At 29.9% G+C, this 16,147-nt stretch overlaps 1 protein-coding gene across 4 annotated transcripts; it reads right to left on the bottom strand.

The window, feature by feature from the left end:
- Positions 1 to 1,259: 1,259 nt before the first annotated feature.
- On the bottom strand, positions 1,260 to 9,113 carry CIPK9 (CBL-interacting protein kinase 9). 4 transcript variants are annotated; one of them, XM_020367909.3, is made up of 15 exons: positions 8,790 to 9,113; positions 8,531 to 8,593; positions 5,352 to 5,423; positions 5,084 to 5,191; positions 4,864 to 4,938; positions 4,545 to 4,598; positions 4,321 to 4,446; positions 4,153 to 4,242; positions 3,828 to 3,950; positions 3,571 to 3,678; positions 3,236 to 3,355; positions 2,620 to 2,676; positions 1,919 to 1,993; positions 1,605 to 1,679; positions 1,260 to 1,492 (listed from the first exon to the last, which is right to left on the bottom strand). In XM_020367909.3, exons 1-14 carry the CDS (start codon positions 8,967 to 8,969, stop codon positions 1,617 to 1,619), a joined length of 1,314 nt encoding a protein of 437 aa, XP_020223498.1. In that variant the 5' UTR covers positions 8,970 to 9,113; the 3' UTR covers positions 1,260 to 1,492; positions 1,605 to 1,616. The 4 variants fall into 4 exon arrangements, with proteins under 4 accessions (XP_020223498.1, XP_082931002.1, XP_020223497.1 ...); XM_083074876.1 differs by having other exon boundaries at positions 1,575 to 1,679; XM_020367908.3 differs by having other exon boundaries at positions 1,260 to 1,495; positions 8,790 to 9,112.
- Positions 9,114 to 16,147: the final 7,034 nt, after the last annotated feature.

The raw sequence follows: 16,147 nt of genomic DNA on the forward strand, positions 1-16,147 counted from the left end.
GATAATAAAGAATTATTATAGAATAATATAAAAATTATTAAAGGTCATAATAAATATATTTTATTAATTTTTAATGAAGGATTATAATAATAATAAAGTAGAGGGTCTCTAACAAAAATTAGAAGAACTCTTTTTATTTCTCTAAATATTTAAATATTGTTATATATTTAATAATTTGATAGCAATGACTACAAGAGGTATGTTTTTGTTATTATAAATTATGGACTAAGGTTTTATTTTTCTTATATTTGGTATTAGAGTCTATTTTATAGTCTTGTTAATTAACTTATTTTTATTTTAACTATTAATTTAAATTATCAAGTATTGTATATTTCTTTTTTTTATTAAATCCTCGTTATCCATTAATTTTTATTTAAGCAATTGATTATATACCTACTATTGTTAAATTGAATATAATCATATATATGTGCTAATGACCAATGATCTATTATTGTTTTATTTTAAATGAATGAATTTGTATATTGTTTAAAATTTCAGTTGTGGTGACTATAGAGTTCAATTGTATTGGATTATTTCAATTAAATGTATATATCTTCTATATTTAATCTCTATTTTCATAATTGATATGTTTTTTAATCGAACATATTTATAAAATAAAAATATATGGGAATGAATATAATTACAATATTGATGGTTTGTTATTGTTCTGATCTTTATTGTGGATGTATGTTTATAATTTTGAGAAGATTATTGTGTCTTAATTCACATTAATTGTTATAATTAAATTTAATTTTAATTTATATTAATTAAAATTATCGTGATTATTTTTATGATTTGAATTGAATTATAATTATTGAATTTAATGCATAATGACAATTGGTATTGGGCAAAAATAATCATATTAGCAATTTAAATTGAGAGTTATAATGTGTCTCAAATCTTGATAATTATGAGAATTATAAAGTTTTTAAAAAAAGAGAGGAATATTTGTCTAGTGATGGTTATAATTTCAATTAATTAAAGATGATATGGCTAATCATTAAGTCATTATTTGCATGAAACATGTTGAAAGGAGAACGTTAGGAGTGACATTTTCGGATTTTATCTTGACATCATGACCCCTTTTTTTTAATCTAGCGAGTGGGTTATTTAATTTTAATTTTTAATATAATTTTTAATGCAATACCTTACTAGATGAGACTTTTATTGTTGTTATTGCTCAATTATATATTCAAAGTCTCATTATGATTTAGTTTCTTTTATTAAAGAAAATAAAAACTAGATTTTACACCACTCTGTTTGGGCAACAATAACTTCTTTTTTTTTTTCAGTTATTTGATTCATTGAATTAAGGTCATCAAAATATCATGAGTATCGATGAGAAGTTGAAGGAAATATATACCTAAGTTCTGGACGATCTAAGATTTATTTTCCTATCAAACACTAAACCAGACTCTCCCAACTCAGCATGCTCCTGTTTTAGCTAGCCTTATATCTTCCATGAACAAAAAATAAGTACATTGTTGTACCCCTGCTGCATAATAAACGAATCAATCGGTCAGAAAATCAGTAAATGAAGTTGATAAGGCTAACAACTAACATCTTAACTCTACCTATAAACGATGTGAACTTCAAGAGAATACCTTGATTCTTCATTATGTTGTTGCTTCAGAATGCCACACTACGTCTTGCAACCCTGATGAAAAGTTTTTGTAGAACTGCAAATAAGTCAACAAATAAGGTTAGCCACAATTTGACATGATGTCATTGTTCCCTCCTTAAAATATACATAGGAAATGGAACAGACTTTATAAAAAAATGTTGAAGCCATCGCTTGAAAAAGAATTAGAAACATAGATTCTGCCAAAGAAAATGGTTAACAGAAAAGAAGATCAAAATGAAGAGATTTATTTTCTTGTTCCCTAAAACCACAATCACAATTAAAATGTTCACATGCCTTGTGAAACTCTAGTGTGTCACCCCCGGTCTTTCGCAGCTCTACCATGTGCAAGGAAGGAGCCACTTCAAAAACCTGCAACCATAGGCAACCAGTTGAACCAGTTATTTCGTGTCACAGCAAAATCATTGAAAATCTATCGTAACATTTCCTTTCACAATTTTGGTTGTACTTGCTTTCAAAAAATATCAGGAATCAAATAATCGATACTTTTTTTCTGGTGTATGAAGTTTATTAAATAATCATTATAAAATTTGCCATTGGTTAAAAGAAATAAGGTATCGACCACAATTAAAATTGGGTCTGGTGTGTGTTTGGAATCTTTGGATTGACACCATGATTTTTCAAGAAACAAATAGCTGCTTTATGGTGAATTTCCCATGATTTTTATCTATTTGTTGTTTCCAAAAATCATGGTGCGTTCAACTCACCTCCGATCTAAACACACACATCAGGGTTTTCTGTCAATGTCACAAGTTCTTGCTGCTATTAAGCCATATTCAATGGTGACAAACACAAGTCAGGTCAATTACATCCATTGACCAGAAATTAGAAAATAAAGAATCCATTTCACCAGCTAAGCAGTTAGATGAAATAGGCAACAGAAGAAGAAACTGAATAATTATTCTTAGCTACACAATTCGTTACCAACTGAGTACACCACAGAAAATGCCTACAATCATAAAGGTATGGCTCAGTACCTCTGTAGCCACTGAAAGGTGACCCTTCCTTCCGCTCTTATCACCTTGCAACTTCATCTGCAGAATTTAAATCTAATTAAGTATGAATAGTCTGCAACATAGTTTTCTTCTTCAGATTACATTAACCCCTCAAATTATAATCATCGACTATTTTAGTCCTTCAAATTATGAGGAAAAAAAATAGTTCTTGGAATTGATAACTATCAATCATTCTCGTTCCTGATTTGATCTACGTTATTTAGCAATTATCTATCATTTTAGTCCTAAATATTTTGTATACATGATCAATCAATTTAGCCTCGACATTGTTGTGTATCTATCAATTTATCCCCATTGTCAAGTACCAAATCGAAAAAAGACTGTCAATTATAGACTAAATTTGTGATGGTCGTTAAATTCAAGAATTAAATTGTCTGATAAACTAATGAATACTTGTCAAAGTCAAGGACTGATTTTTTTTCTTCTCCAATATAAAGCATTAAATTAATTCGATACTTATACTTTGGAGAATAATTTAGTGCATTACTTTTCCTCCTTTACAAAAATCGATCACATGAAAGATAGCTCTTGGAAAATAGATAATGCAGGTAATAACAGTGCTGAGAGATATTATAACCTTATAATTTCGCTTGTGAACATTAAATCCAAGAGGCTTGGCAGCTTCCTCAATTTTTGACATAATTTCATTTGCAGGGCACTGTGACGTAAAATGTGTTTCTTTCTTAACAATTCCCTGCTTATTGAGTTAAAACAAAATGGAGAAACAAGCATCATTAGCTTGAAAGAATAATTATATCTCGTTATCAATAGTATCGTAATTAAACACAAATCAACCAAAATTTGGTTCAGAAACCAAGTAGTTGACAATTTTCAAAGCGACTTGTAATTTGAATGAAACCTTAAAAATGCTCAACATTTTAGCATGATGAAAGAAAACTATTTTTTACTTACTGTCTGCTGCTCAAACAAATTTTCAAGATTGAAACTTTGTGACCTAGATATAAGCTCAAAAGCATTCATTGACACAGGTTTCTCTTTTCTCTCTGTCACCAGTTTTTCCTACACATCAAAGAGAACAAATAAATTACACGTGGTTCAGCTTCTACAGAATCCTTCTTGTATTTCCATATTATAACAATCAAAGTGCATGTAGTTTCTTTAAAATAATAATAAAAAAGGAGATATAAATATTGTGAAAAACACAGTACCTTAGAATCATTGAAAGCAGCAGTAACATCATCTACATTGATATCCTCTTCCTCTGTAAAAGATGCTGGTTTGTAACCTTTTCTGAACCATTCATCTTGTAAGAGTTCAGGAATTTTTATCCTCTGCAAAAAGTAACCCAATATTAATATCGAGAAGTACATGCCAACAACAAAATGTTCTTTACTTTAACTACATAAAAGATATTAAAGGGTAATTACAGGATGAGTAGCAAAACAAACAGAATCAAGACAACAACAAGAGTAAGGGCCCAAGAAGGGAAGGGAATACATGTAAAAATAAGAAAGCTTTTGGTTCAGAACTCACTGTTAAAGGGTTTGGGTCAAGAATACGCTTCAATAGTTTCTTTGCCTCGGGGGAAAACCATGATGGACATGCAAATTGGGCCCTGCCAATCTGGAACATACGTTCAGGATTAGACATACGCGACTTTTCTTTCATTCTTCTCATGGATTATATTAAGAAATTACTTACTTTTTTGTACAATGCAGCATGATTTGGCTCATCAAAGGGCAAGTAGCCAGCCATAAGCACAAAAAGAATGACTCCACAAGACCAAATATCAGATGCAGAACCAACATAACCTCTATCATTAAGCACCTAAAACAAATGGCACACCACATTACATTTATTGCAGTTTGAGGGATAAATCATAAATCTAGTTCTCCATTTGATCCACTACAATGTAAAGTAGGTACCTCAGGAGCAACATAATTTGGAGTTCCACAAGCAGTGCGGAGGAGTTCATCCTCCTGCAACAAATAATCAAGAATTTAAACAAGGTCTTAATTTCATACAAATGAACAATTTTTCCCAACAACATTAGAAGGAATTCCACTGTGTCAGTAACAACTAATGGGGGATGTTTTCAACACTTAATACTTTAATAGTTCTTACTACTTATGTTATGGCCAAATAGTAAAACGTAGATATAACTTTGAGCAAGTGTACTAAATCAGAAATCCATACCATACACACAAGCAAATTGTAAAACAGATGAGATATGTGTGTATATACCTGGTGTGCGTACGTACTGAGTCCAAAATCTGAAACTTTTAGAATACCATTTGAGTCGAGAAGAAGATTCTCTGGCTGCAAAGTATATTAAATATTGAATGAGTCTGACCCTTAATTTAACTCAAAAAAGAATAAAAAATAATAATTGATTCCTACTCACACATATGACTTATCAATCTGTTAATTAAATAAGAGGGGAGGATTATGGTGAACGATATACCTTCAAATCTCTGTGATACACGCCTCTACTATGGCAGTAATCAACTGCATTGATTAGTTGATGGAAATAACTTCTTGCTTCATCCTCTTTAAGTCTCCCGTTTGTAGCCTAAATCAAATTAAGAGACCAAGTCATTTATATGCAAGATCGACGAAAATAGTAATGTACTTATAATTATTCCAATACCCTCCTACATAAAGAGAAAAAGACAAGAAAGAAAGAAAATAGTAGGAAGAAAGACATAATATGAAACAAATGAGCAACTTACTATTTTGTCAAATAGTTCTCCTCCATTAACCAACTCTAAGACAATGTAAATCTTTGTTTTGCTTGCCATGACCTATGCTTAAACAGAGAAAGGTTAATGACTATGAAAACATTCATAACATGCATGTACACACATGGGGAGAGAAAGGTTATCAACTTTTATTATAATAATGGGGAGGGAATGACATTACCGTGTATTTTAAAAAAATGTGTTTGGTCAGTAATGGGAATGTTTGTATGAAAGTGAATGTGATGAAAGTTAAAATGAATAAAAAAAAAAAAAAACTTATTGTTACATCGTGAGAATCAACTTACTCACTTCCCCTTGGAAATAAAATGATAGGAATATGAAAATTATTTCATTCTCAAAAATGTTATATCACCAAGAATATATATAAATTGTAACCTTATACCAAAAATGAGAAAACATATTCTTATCCATGTATTCCTGAGAATATAATAAGATAACTTCAAACGAACACCCCTAAAATTTGCTTTGAATTCAAGTTGGGGTTCTCATATGTGAGTAGTTGAGGTTATTTTACCACCTTCGAATATAGTGTGTATTGAATGGAACGGATTGGAATAATAAGAAATCAAAATAATTATATCCCCCAATGGTGTCGTTTGCGCTGATTATTATGCTAACTATCACAAACATATTATAAGATGACGACTTTAGTACGCATTCCAACACAAAACCATAAAAGAAGGAACGTTTACGTAGGAGAGTGTAACAAGAATTAGGGCATTGAATGAATTAAAACGGGTCACGTCTAGTTAAGCTTATTTTAAAGAGATAGTAGTTCAATGTACCAAGTAAATCATCAATTTAGTTCTTGTACCTCTTTGTCATATAATCCTGAAACTAGAAATAAAAAATGTTTCGAATTTTTTATGATTTTATTTAAAATTTTAAATTAATTTATTCTTATTGTAGTTTATTCCCTAGTCTAAAAGACTTGAGTGATAATAATGTGTGTTTAGGAACTAAAGAAATAATTAATTTTATAAGTTCAGGATTTCTTTATCTGAGTTTTCTTTGATTTTAGGATGTCATACAACTTTAAGTATCAAATTAACCATTTAGTCTGATTTATTTATTGAATTTAAGAACTGACACATTTATTATTAAAGTAGTTTTTTAAGTTCGATAAATTATAAGATTTTTTTTTTAAAAGAATGATATAAAAGTTTAAATATGTTATTAAACTTATGGATTATTTTAGATTAATTTTTTAAATAAAAAAGTTTTTTTAGCATTCAATCAAGACTTATAAATAATACAAATGAATATTATTAAATAAAATATTTTTAAGAGCTATTTTCACTCTTATTTAACTGCATATCTTATATTTTTATTCTAATTTTATATATTGAGCATTTATTTTTCTTTCTTTCAAAGTTATTTGTAATTTTAAATTTAATTTCATTTGACAATTAGCCCAAAAAATATTTTCTCAAATTACTCTCCTTATATCTATCCTCGTATTTTATTTTCTTCGTATCTCTTTTAATTATAATTTTATTAATTAAATTTTAATAATTTTAAAAAAATTATTAATTAAAATAAGTTTATAAACAACATAAATTAACTTTTATAAATTTAAAATACAATTTATATATTTAAAAACACTTATTTATTACAAATTTAAGAATAAATATAAATATTTATCATGTATTAAATAAAATAAATACTATTCACAAAAAAAAACTAAAATACTAATAAAATTGTATTTTAGGTACCATCAAAATAATGGCAACTAAAGTCGGTCAATTTCCACAATGGTTTTAGAGAAACAATAAACTATCATTTTATAAATTTAAAATATTTAATAAATAAAATGTTAAAGAAAAATAAAATTATTTATGTCTAAAAAATTTAAAAGTATTCACTATTATATTTATGCAATAAGTAAATAGATTAATAAAAATATTTTTGTTTAAAAATATAATTATTTATAATTTTAAAATTGAAATTTCGTAATGCATTATTTCATTTCTTTTCGTTCACTTTTTTGGTGGGATTTTTCAGCAATGATTCAGCCTTTCGGGTTCAGTTTATCAGTACCATGTCAGTAAACCTTGAAAAGACAGCCACAAGTCACTTTCAAGTTTCAAGATAGAACCAATGGATATGGATGAGATAAATTTGAAGGTCAATTTAATTAGAATAACACTTGGTGCATAACATAATTAAAATTTAATTAAAATGTACAATAATCATTTTTTTTTTTATAGACAGCAACATGTACGTCATTTTCAAGTTTCAAAAAAGAACCGATACATATGGATGCGATGAATATGAAGGTCAATTTAATTAAAATAACGCTTGGTGCATAATATAATTAGAATTTAATTAATATGTACAGCAATCAGTTTGTAGATAATTTTTTAAAATATCAATCATAAAAACTAATAAGTTTATTATATATAACAATTTTGATCGAATGATATAATATATTTGAATAAAATTCATAAAATTTTCAAAGATTTATTCCCCTCTTCTGGATATATACACACACATAAGAAGAGAATAGAAACGTATGAAAAAAAATGAAAAAGTAATAAAAATATAGAATTTAATTAAAATAAACAGATAGCGTAAACATTTTTTAAACTATCACTTAACTATAAATTTATATATAAAATAAGTATTGACTTTTTATAATAACAATTACTTTAAAATTATTCTAAAAAAAAATTGTGGCTAATTAATATTATAAAAAATTACCATACAATACTTAATAATTAAACTTAGAAGTACAGTAAAAAGTATCTATAAAGTGAGTAAAAAATATAAAGTACAAACATAAATATTATATAATTAAATCAATATTGGGCACACACTTGGGTACCAAACACTATTAGCTTAACCTTATTTTTATTTATTTATTTACGGGCGCCAAAATCTGCTGCATTATCACGTGCTCCACAGACCCCATATCAGATGCTTGAGTTTCATTGCTTGTTTTGATATACTGGTAAGACAATTATTACCAAAGAAAAATGTTGCCCTATAATGAAGGATTTCTTTGAATTGAAATAAAGAAGCATCATTATGCAAACGTCATTCCAATACTAATTTATAACTATTTTAATTTCTAGCTGGCACGTTCAAAGATCGAACACTTCCCCTTATTCATAAAGAAAAAGAAAATTAAGAAAACTGCGTAATACCTCGTAGATTTTGATAACGTTCGGGTGATTGATCATCTTCATCGCTGAAATTTCCTTCTGCAACTGAAAACATCAAACACAAAAAGATTAAAAAAGAAAAGCATATAAGCTCAATAATTTTAATTCTACGCACAAGGAACACAAACTACATAAAAAAAGCTCATGCATTAGCAATGACAAATGAGCAAGAGCAACCTTAAACAAATGGAAATAAACTTTAAAAAAAGGAAAGAAAAAAAAAAATGAAGAGACGACGTGCCTGTTCCATCATCTTGTGTTTGAGGACGTGATTTCGGTCGAGGATTTTGATGGCGACATGGCTATCGTTCTCAACGTTCCTTGCGAACTTGACCCTAGCGAAGCTTCCCTCGCCAATGGTTTTTCCGAGCTCGTACCTTCCGACGCGGGTACGAGGTCTGACCGGCTTCTTGGCGCTCATTCTGGTGTTCCTCTGTTGACCAATGTCACAGCAGGAGAAGCGAAATGGTGACGATGAGAGAGAGAGAAGAGAGAAAGAGATGAATGGATATAGAGAGGAATGGTGGAGTGCGTGCGTGTTTGAAACGTGTGGGGAAAAGTGGTCCCTCGTTCACTTGCTGAGACAAAAACACAAGAATGCGATGCGGAACCAACCAAACAACCAACCATGTCATGTGTGATTTGCTTGCATTCCTCCCGCGCGTTGCTTCTCGGAAGTTGCCTGCATTTATTGTTTTCCCTAAATGCCCCTCTTATTTACCTTCTTTCGATTCTGCCTAAATAATCCTAATTCCTAATTCGCATTGAATAATTAGTTAATATGGCTTTAGATAAATATTCATTTATTTCTCTTTTATTTATTATTTGAGATCACGGTTATGTAGAGGAAAAAAACATTTTGTGTTTCTTAAATTTTAAAATATATATATATATATATATATATATATATAAAAAGATAATGGAATAAATTATTATAAATAGTTATTTAGAGGGAATATGCACAAAAGTTCTTTCTTCAAATATTTTAATTTCAAAACTAAAATTTAAAACTGTCGATTAAACACAAAAATAATCTCACCAAACACAAATCTATTTATTGATTAAACAAAAACAATTTCACATAGAAAAATGTTCATATTTTCAACTCAAACTTATAATGGACATGCATTTTTATTTTTTTTTATAATTAATATCTAATGTTATTTATACACTTAATATTATAAAAATAGAGAATCTTAACTCACTTTTTTTAATTAAAATCCTAACTTACCTTTTTCTTTTGGTAATTAGATCTAATTTACTCTAAATCAATTTTTATATATAAAACAAAAATGTCTATTTTATGTAAGAGTGTTTTTAAAAAAAATTTATTTGACAAGAGATTTCTAAAAAAAATTTTAACTTCACATCAAACTCATTTTTAATTTATAATAATTATTTGTGAATTAAATGTTAAAATTAAGTTATCAATAAATAAAAATAATCTTATGCTACAATATAAATTATTTATCATAAATCTAAAATATAATTTTTATATTTAAAAAATATAGTTATTCAAATTTTAAATATAATTTATATATTTAAACATGATATTCATGTAACGACACGCCTTAGTCCTTATACTTATACGACACAGCTACTAGCAGTTAAAAATATCTAACTTAAGACTATACATTTACAAATATGAGAAAATATGTACTATATTGCATGCATATAAAAGTAAACAACTAAATAAATATGTTTATAAAAACAATAATCCAATAAATGTAAATTATAATCGTAAGTTGTCGGTCAAACAACAACTACTATCTATACAAATCTACCCTCATTACATAGTCAACAAAACATCCAGCTCCAATGTCACTATATGACTTCCATATCAGGTATAATCATCGTAATCCAAACCACATAAAAACATGTAAGGGTAAATTAGGGTAAAAAGAAACAACTTATATTCAACATAAGAGTATCATATCATCATCTCATTTCCAATAATACATCATAAGGCATCATATGAACAACACAATTCAACTCAACACATCATATATTCAACACATCATATGCTTAACACAACAACTATAATGTATCGTCACACATTTATACTAAGAGATCTTCTACAACATAGGGTGAGTAGTTTAAGTGGTTTGACCCTACAGAACAGATAACATAGGGTATTTTTTGGGCTTACTAGATCAACAAAAAATTGAATATAAATTCACAACACATCAAATTGATTTCTCGGATGTCACCACTTAAACAAGGAAGTCTTGTACTACAATTAGGGTAGAACAACTAGGTATGGACCTACCACGTCATTAACTAGCTTAACTAAGTCTCCTATGAGATTAGTCCACTAAATACCTTTTAAATACTATGTCCTTTCGATACTCGGCTAGAAATTAGGTTTTCAACTTTGAACTTTACTCGGTTGGTCACATGTAATCAGTATAACTCGTCCTAACCCCTATACTATAGTCACTTCATACATGTGTGTCATGACTTGCCCACACACGGTACTAACAAAGTCCTAGAGGAGAAACAACACAACATCTACTTCATGGGTCAACTTCTCAAGAATGGTTTTCAACAATTTAGACTCTCGGAGTGCCACAACATAATATCCACACAATGGAATATGAAACTTTTGAAAACCCCTACTCTAATACTAAGTGATCAACACAACTCAACAAATCAACAACTTTTTATATATTCAACACAATGACGAAATCAACATATAACTTTACATCTCACAACTCAATCATCACTGCTTATATTCAACTATTTCATCAACATACATCTCAACAACGCATCATATATTCAACACAACTACATATTCAACATATAACTGTGTTAACACACAACTTACAACTCATTTCTACTTTCAACTAACAACTCATTGCAAAATCATCACATACTACTTAATCTCTACAACTCATTCATCATATTTTTATTTAACAATTTCAATCAATAAGTAATCAACACTTCATCAACTACATCATCATGTTTTTATTAAGTAGCCAACACTCGGTGCTACACACCATGCACTTGATGCCATCCAAGTAGGAAGCTCTCTACCTCACCCACACCTAACACTACACAACCTACATCCAAAGTGGCTAAGGAAGAGGTCCTTGAGACCTCACACCTGCATGGTAAAAGCACCATGTTCGACCTCATCTCAAGTAGAGAGTCTCTACCTAATTTTCACGTGGCATCACTACATTAGTGCTTGACAAAATCTACACAGTGAGCTCTAACTTGGCCACGTTGGGTGCCACTCAACTTTGGGTCTAATGTCACCAAGTTAAAGAGCTCTCAAGGTTCGCTAGGCTATCACCATTCAAACAATGCTTGACGTTGCTCCAACCCAAGATGAGTCTCTCTCCTCACACCTAACGCCACTAATCATGCATCGGTGTGATAGAGACAGAGAGCCTCGAGTTAGACTAGTGCCTGACACCTTGAAGGCACACCCAGTGCGACATCAGAACTCTACATATGTAGAATTTGATTTTAAGCCACAACCTAAAATCCAACAAGTTTCTAACACATTCAACACAAAAAAAATAAGTATATACATCACAATTAACTAAAAAATGTACTCCAATTCAACACCCAAACAAGATTTGGCAATGAATCAATGATTTGGACAACAACTCAAAAACCCTTTTTCCAACATGTTTCCCTCTTGAATTCACCAACACAGCCATACACAAATGAGATTCACATTATACATAACTCAAAAATGGTTTACCAACCCTTAATTCATCCAACACACACAAATTTCTAGCTTCCTTTACCTCGAGGTAGCTTGGGTCCAAGGTAGAAGAAAATAATGATCGGGACTTTGTAATGAAATCAACTACTTGATTCAAGGTTTCCACCAGCTGAATCACAACAACACAACTTAGAAAAGAATTGAAAGAATAAGAGAAAAAGATTGAGAGAAAAAGAGCTCACAGACTAGAGACCATCTCTCTAGATTTCTAAGGAAAATTAGTTTATGAGACTCTATTCAAATATAAACCTTATATACTCTTCCCTCTGGGATTGAATTGAATCTCTATCTAGAGAAAGTCCCTCTCAACTCCACTAAAGCTCCTAAGGGATCCTTAAACCGTCAAGTCTTTCAACACTGATTAACAACTTATAGTATAAAATGACTAGTAGTAATATAACCTAATCACAAATTATAGTGTTACATTTCATGATATTTTTAAAACTTTAATTATATAAAATAAACATTTAATTTATGCACTACACAAGGTAAAATGCTAGTATACATGAAAGATAAAAATGTGATATAAAGAAATTTTATTCATACAATTAAAATTAAACTTGTAATGACTCGACAGGTCATCTCACTTAATGTTGAAAATCAACATTAAGCGAAAGCTAAACATGCATAAAGTAAAATGTATGAAATATATACAACATAGATAAATCTAATACATAAACAATATACATCAGAGTCTAAATTATTACAAAAGATCCCCTAGACGGCTAGTTAAGGACTCCAACACATGACTCTACTAGAAAAACCACACAAAACAAGTCATCTCCAGTGTGACTCACTACCATCACCCCAGCTTCCCACCTAATCCTACTATACTTGTATACCCAATATGGTCATTGTAGTTCCAACCACAAGGAAAAGAAGGGTAATCTTACAAAAAAAAAAATACAACAATAACACAAAGGTAGTAAAGCATATATCAACAACAACACAACTCACAACTTAACAAATTGCTCAATATCTATCAACTTTGTTATAATCAACATCTTAACTTACAAGTATTAACTACTGAGGTGTCGTCACACATATCAACTTAGGAGATCTCCTACAACATAGATGAGCAGTTTAAGTGGATTGACCCTATTGAATCACATCGTTAGACCTATCTTAGCCGGGTTAGGTATAGGACAACGTCTAGCCTCAAAAAGGGCCAAGTATAGACAACTTAGTTTGATTTCTCAAGTTTTTGCCACTTAAACTAGGAAGTATGGTACTATGTCAAGGTAAAACAATTTGGGTATGGACATACGACGACATTAGTTTGCAACACTAAGCCAAATATGAGATTACTCCACCGACTACCCTCCATATACCACAACCTTTCAATACTAAGTTAGAGGCCAAGTCCCCAACTTTGTACATTACTCAATTAGTCATTCAACTAGGATATGGTTCGACTACCTCCATATCAAACCACATAGACCCTAAAGGGAACATCAACTTTAAAAACAACATAATTCATCTATAGCATCTATGTATCTTAATCAAGACATGTATCTTAACCACATGTCTATAATTTTACAACTTAACAACTATACAACATACAACTTGCATCTTAACATCATCAACTAATTTATAAACTTACAACATAAGTATTCATCATTATATATCATCATACATACAACATGGTCAACAATATTCATCAATAAAACATCAAAGATAATCCAAGGATATCACGCCTTATGCTACTCAAATGGCACCTGGAGCCATTGAGACAAAGAGTTCCTTGTCTCACACACGCCCAACGTCGCACCACTCGCGCCTGGAGTGATTGAAACAGAGAGTGCTTCACTCTCTTGTGCCTAGCATGGCAAAACCCACGCTCGATCCTAATTAGGCAGAGAGCCTCTGCCTATCTCACACCTAGCGTCATACCCTTCAGCGCCTAACGTGAATCCAAGTAGAGACAAGTCTTTTTCCTCACACCCGAATCCATTCAACCACGCCCAATGTGATTCCAACTCGAGACGAATTTCTCTCCTCAAGCCTAGTGCTACCAATCATGTGCCCTATGTGAGTGAGACAAAGACTCCTCTTTAGAGTCACACCTGGTGCCTTGAAGGTGCGCTCAACGTGGTATCAATTCCCGCACAATGCAAAACCCGATTCTTTTGTAATTCACCTGAAACTCAGCAACTCCAACTATATGCAACACAAACCACCTCATACACATCATAATCAACTTACAATTAACTTAAAAATAGTGCATGCAACCATAGATTTCCAACATTCATCAAAATAAAACCCCCTTGTGGGCAACTTAAAGAACCAAACCTACCCCACAACTCAACTCCAAGTAAGTCAACAATGTAATACGAAATTAAGGATCTTCGTACACAACAATCAACATACATCTTCTTCAAAACAATGCAAGCTTCCCTTACCTCTTTGGGGAACCACAATCTGCCAATAGGAGAAGGGAAAAAAAGCTATGCATGTTCCAAGCTTGCTCCACAACATAACTTGAGAAAAGTTCTCACAACTACTCACCAACTACACAAAAGAAAAGAAAGATGAACTAGGAGAAAAGAAAACCCCTCACACTAGCTCTCACTCTCAAAAGAGATATGTGTATTTCTATCAAAATAAAATAAAATTGTGTGTGTGAAGTTAATGCTTGCAATAATTTACTCTATGTCACATTCTTCTAATCACATTTGTTATTGATTTGTTTTTATTGAAAATCACATAATTACCTGTGTTATCTCTTATTTAATAATTTTATATCTTCTTTTTCTTTTTTTTTAATTTTTAATAAATTTAATCATATTATCTTATTTTGCAAAAGAATTTTACTAATAATTACTTTGTTTAGTCTATAATATATCATAAATATATTAAAAACAATCCTATTTAAATTAAGTATAATTATTATAGACAACAACATTCTCCTCCCAAGTATTTTTCATAATTATATATCCAAGACTTTGATTAAGCTGAATCAACTTCATGCTAATTGATCATCCTATAATCATTAACAACTACTTATTAAAGAATAGAAATAGAAATTAATAGAGAAAAATATAGAGTATTGAATAGATTTAATTTTATAACTTTTCAATGCATTAAATTAATGTTTATGCCTTTTATTTATTTTTTTAAGCATTTGAGAACTTTCATTTTGATTTTTTACTGCCTAATATATTTTACGTTCCTCCACAACAATCTATCTATAACTACTAAATCCTCAATTGTAATTTGTAAATATCCACCAAAATATATATACTTCCTGAATATAGTACAAATTATTTTAATTACATGTTTTATAATTAATTTTCTATCGTAATAAACTTAATTCAAAAAGTGCCTTAAAAAATAAAATGAGCTAATAAGATCCCATTATATATAAACCATAAATTGGTTGAACGTGAAATAACCATTTGTTAGGAATTAAAATAACAAGTTTTGGGGATAGTTTTGTAATTACGATCATGATTATAATAAGCCAGCAGGGAAGTAGTCCCTTTCAACAATGATTAATCGGACCAAAAATATGATTTCTTTTAATATTTATCTTGCAGCATTATTGCTCTTACGACGTAAGAAACTTATATAGTAGAATTGCTTTCAGGTTGAAAACTTGAAGTCAAAACTTCTGTATATATCTTATTCTTTTGGCATATTCACTTTTTTTTTTATTATCGTGATCATCAGTATATATATATGGTTTACATTTGAATCCGCAAGTATATGCACATATTTATTTTTTTCTTGCATAACTAAATGCCGGTTTTAGGCTGAAAAATATATTCATAATTTTTTAATTATGTACTTATATTTTTAGATAGTACATATATTTATATATAAAAAAATGTGCTAAACATGAATAGAAGTTCTCGAGT

This window comes from Cajanus cajan, chromosome 5 (genome assembly GCF_000230855.2).
Source record: "Cajanus cajan strain Asha chromosome 5, NIPB_CcT2T_4, whole genome shotgun sequence".
NCBI lineage: Eukaryota > Viridiplantae > Streptophyta > Magnoliopsida > Fabales > Fabaceae > Cajanus > Cajanus cajan.

Bases quoted from the DNA above. Each gene is read 5' to 3' on its own strand.
- CIPK9 (XM_020367909.3), bottom strand. From the start codon at position 8,969: ATGAGCGCCAAGAAGCCGGTCAGACCTCGTACCCGCGTCGGAAGGTAC. The intron at 3,679-3,827 runs GTACTGTGTTTT...TTTGATGTGTAG, and splicing joins CTGCTTTCAATGATTCTAAG to GAAAAACTGGTGACAGAGAG. The intron at 3,356-3,570 runs GTAAGTAAAAAA...TAACTCAATAAG, and splicing joins ATTTGTTTGAGCAGCAGACA to CAGGGAATTGTTAAGAAAGA.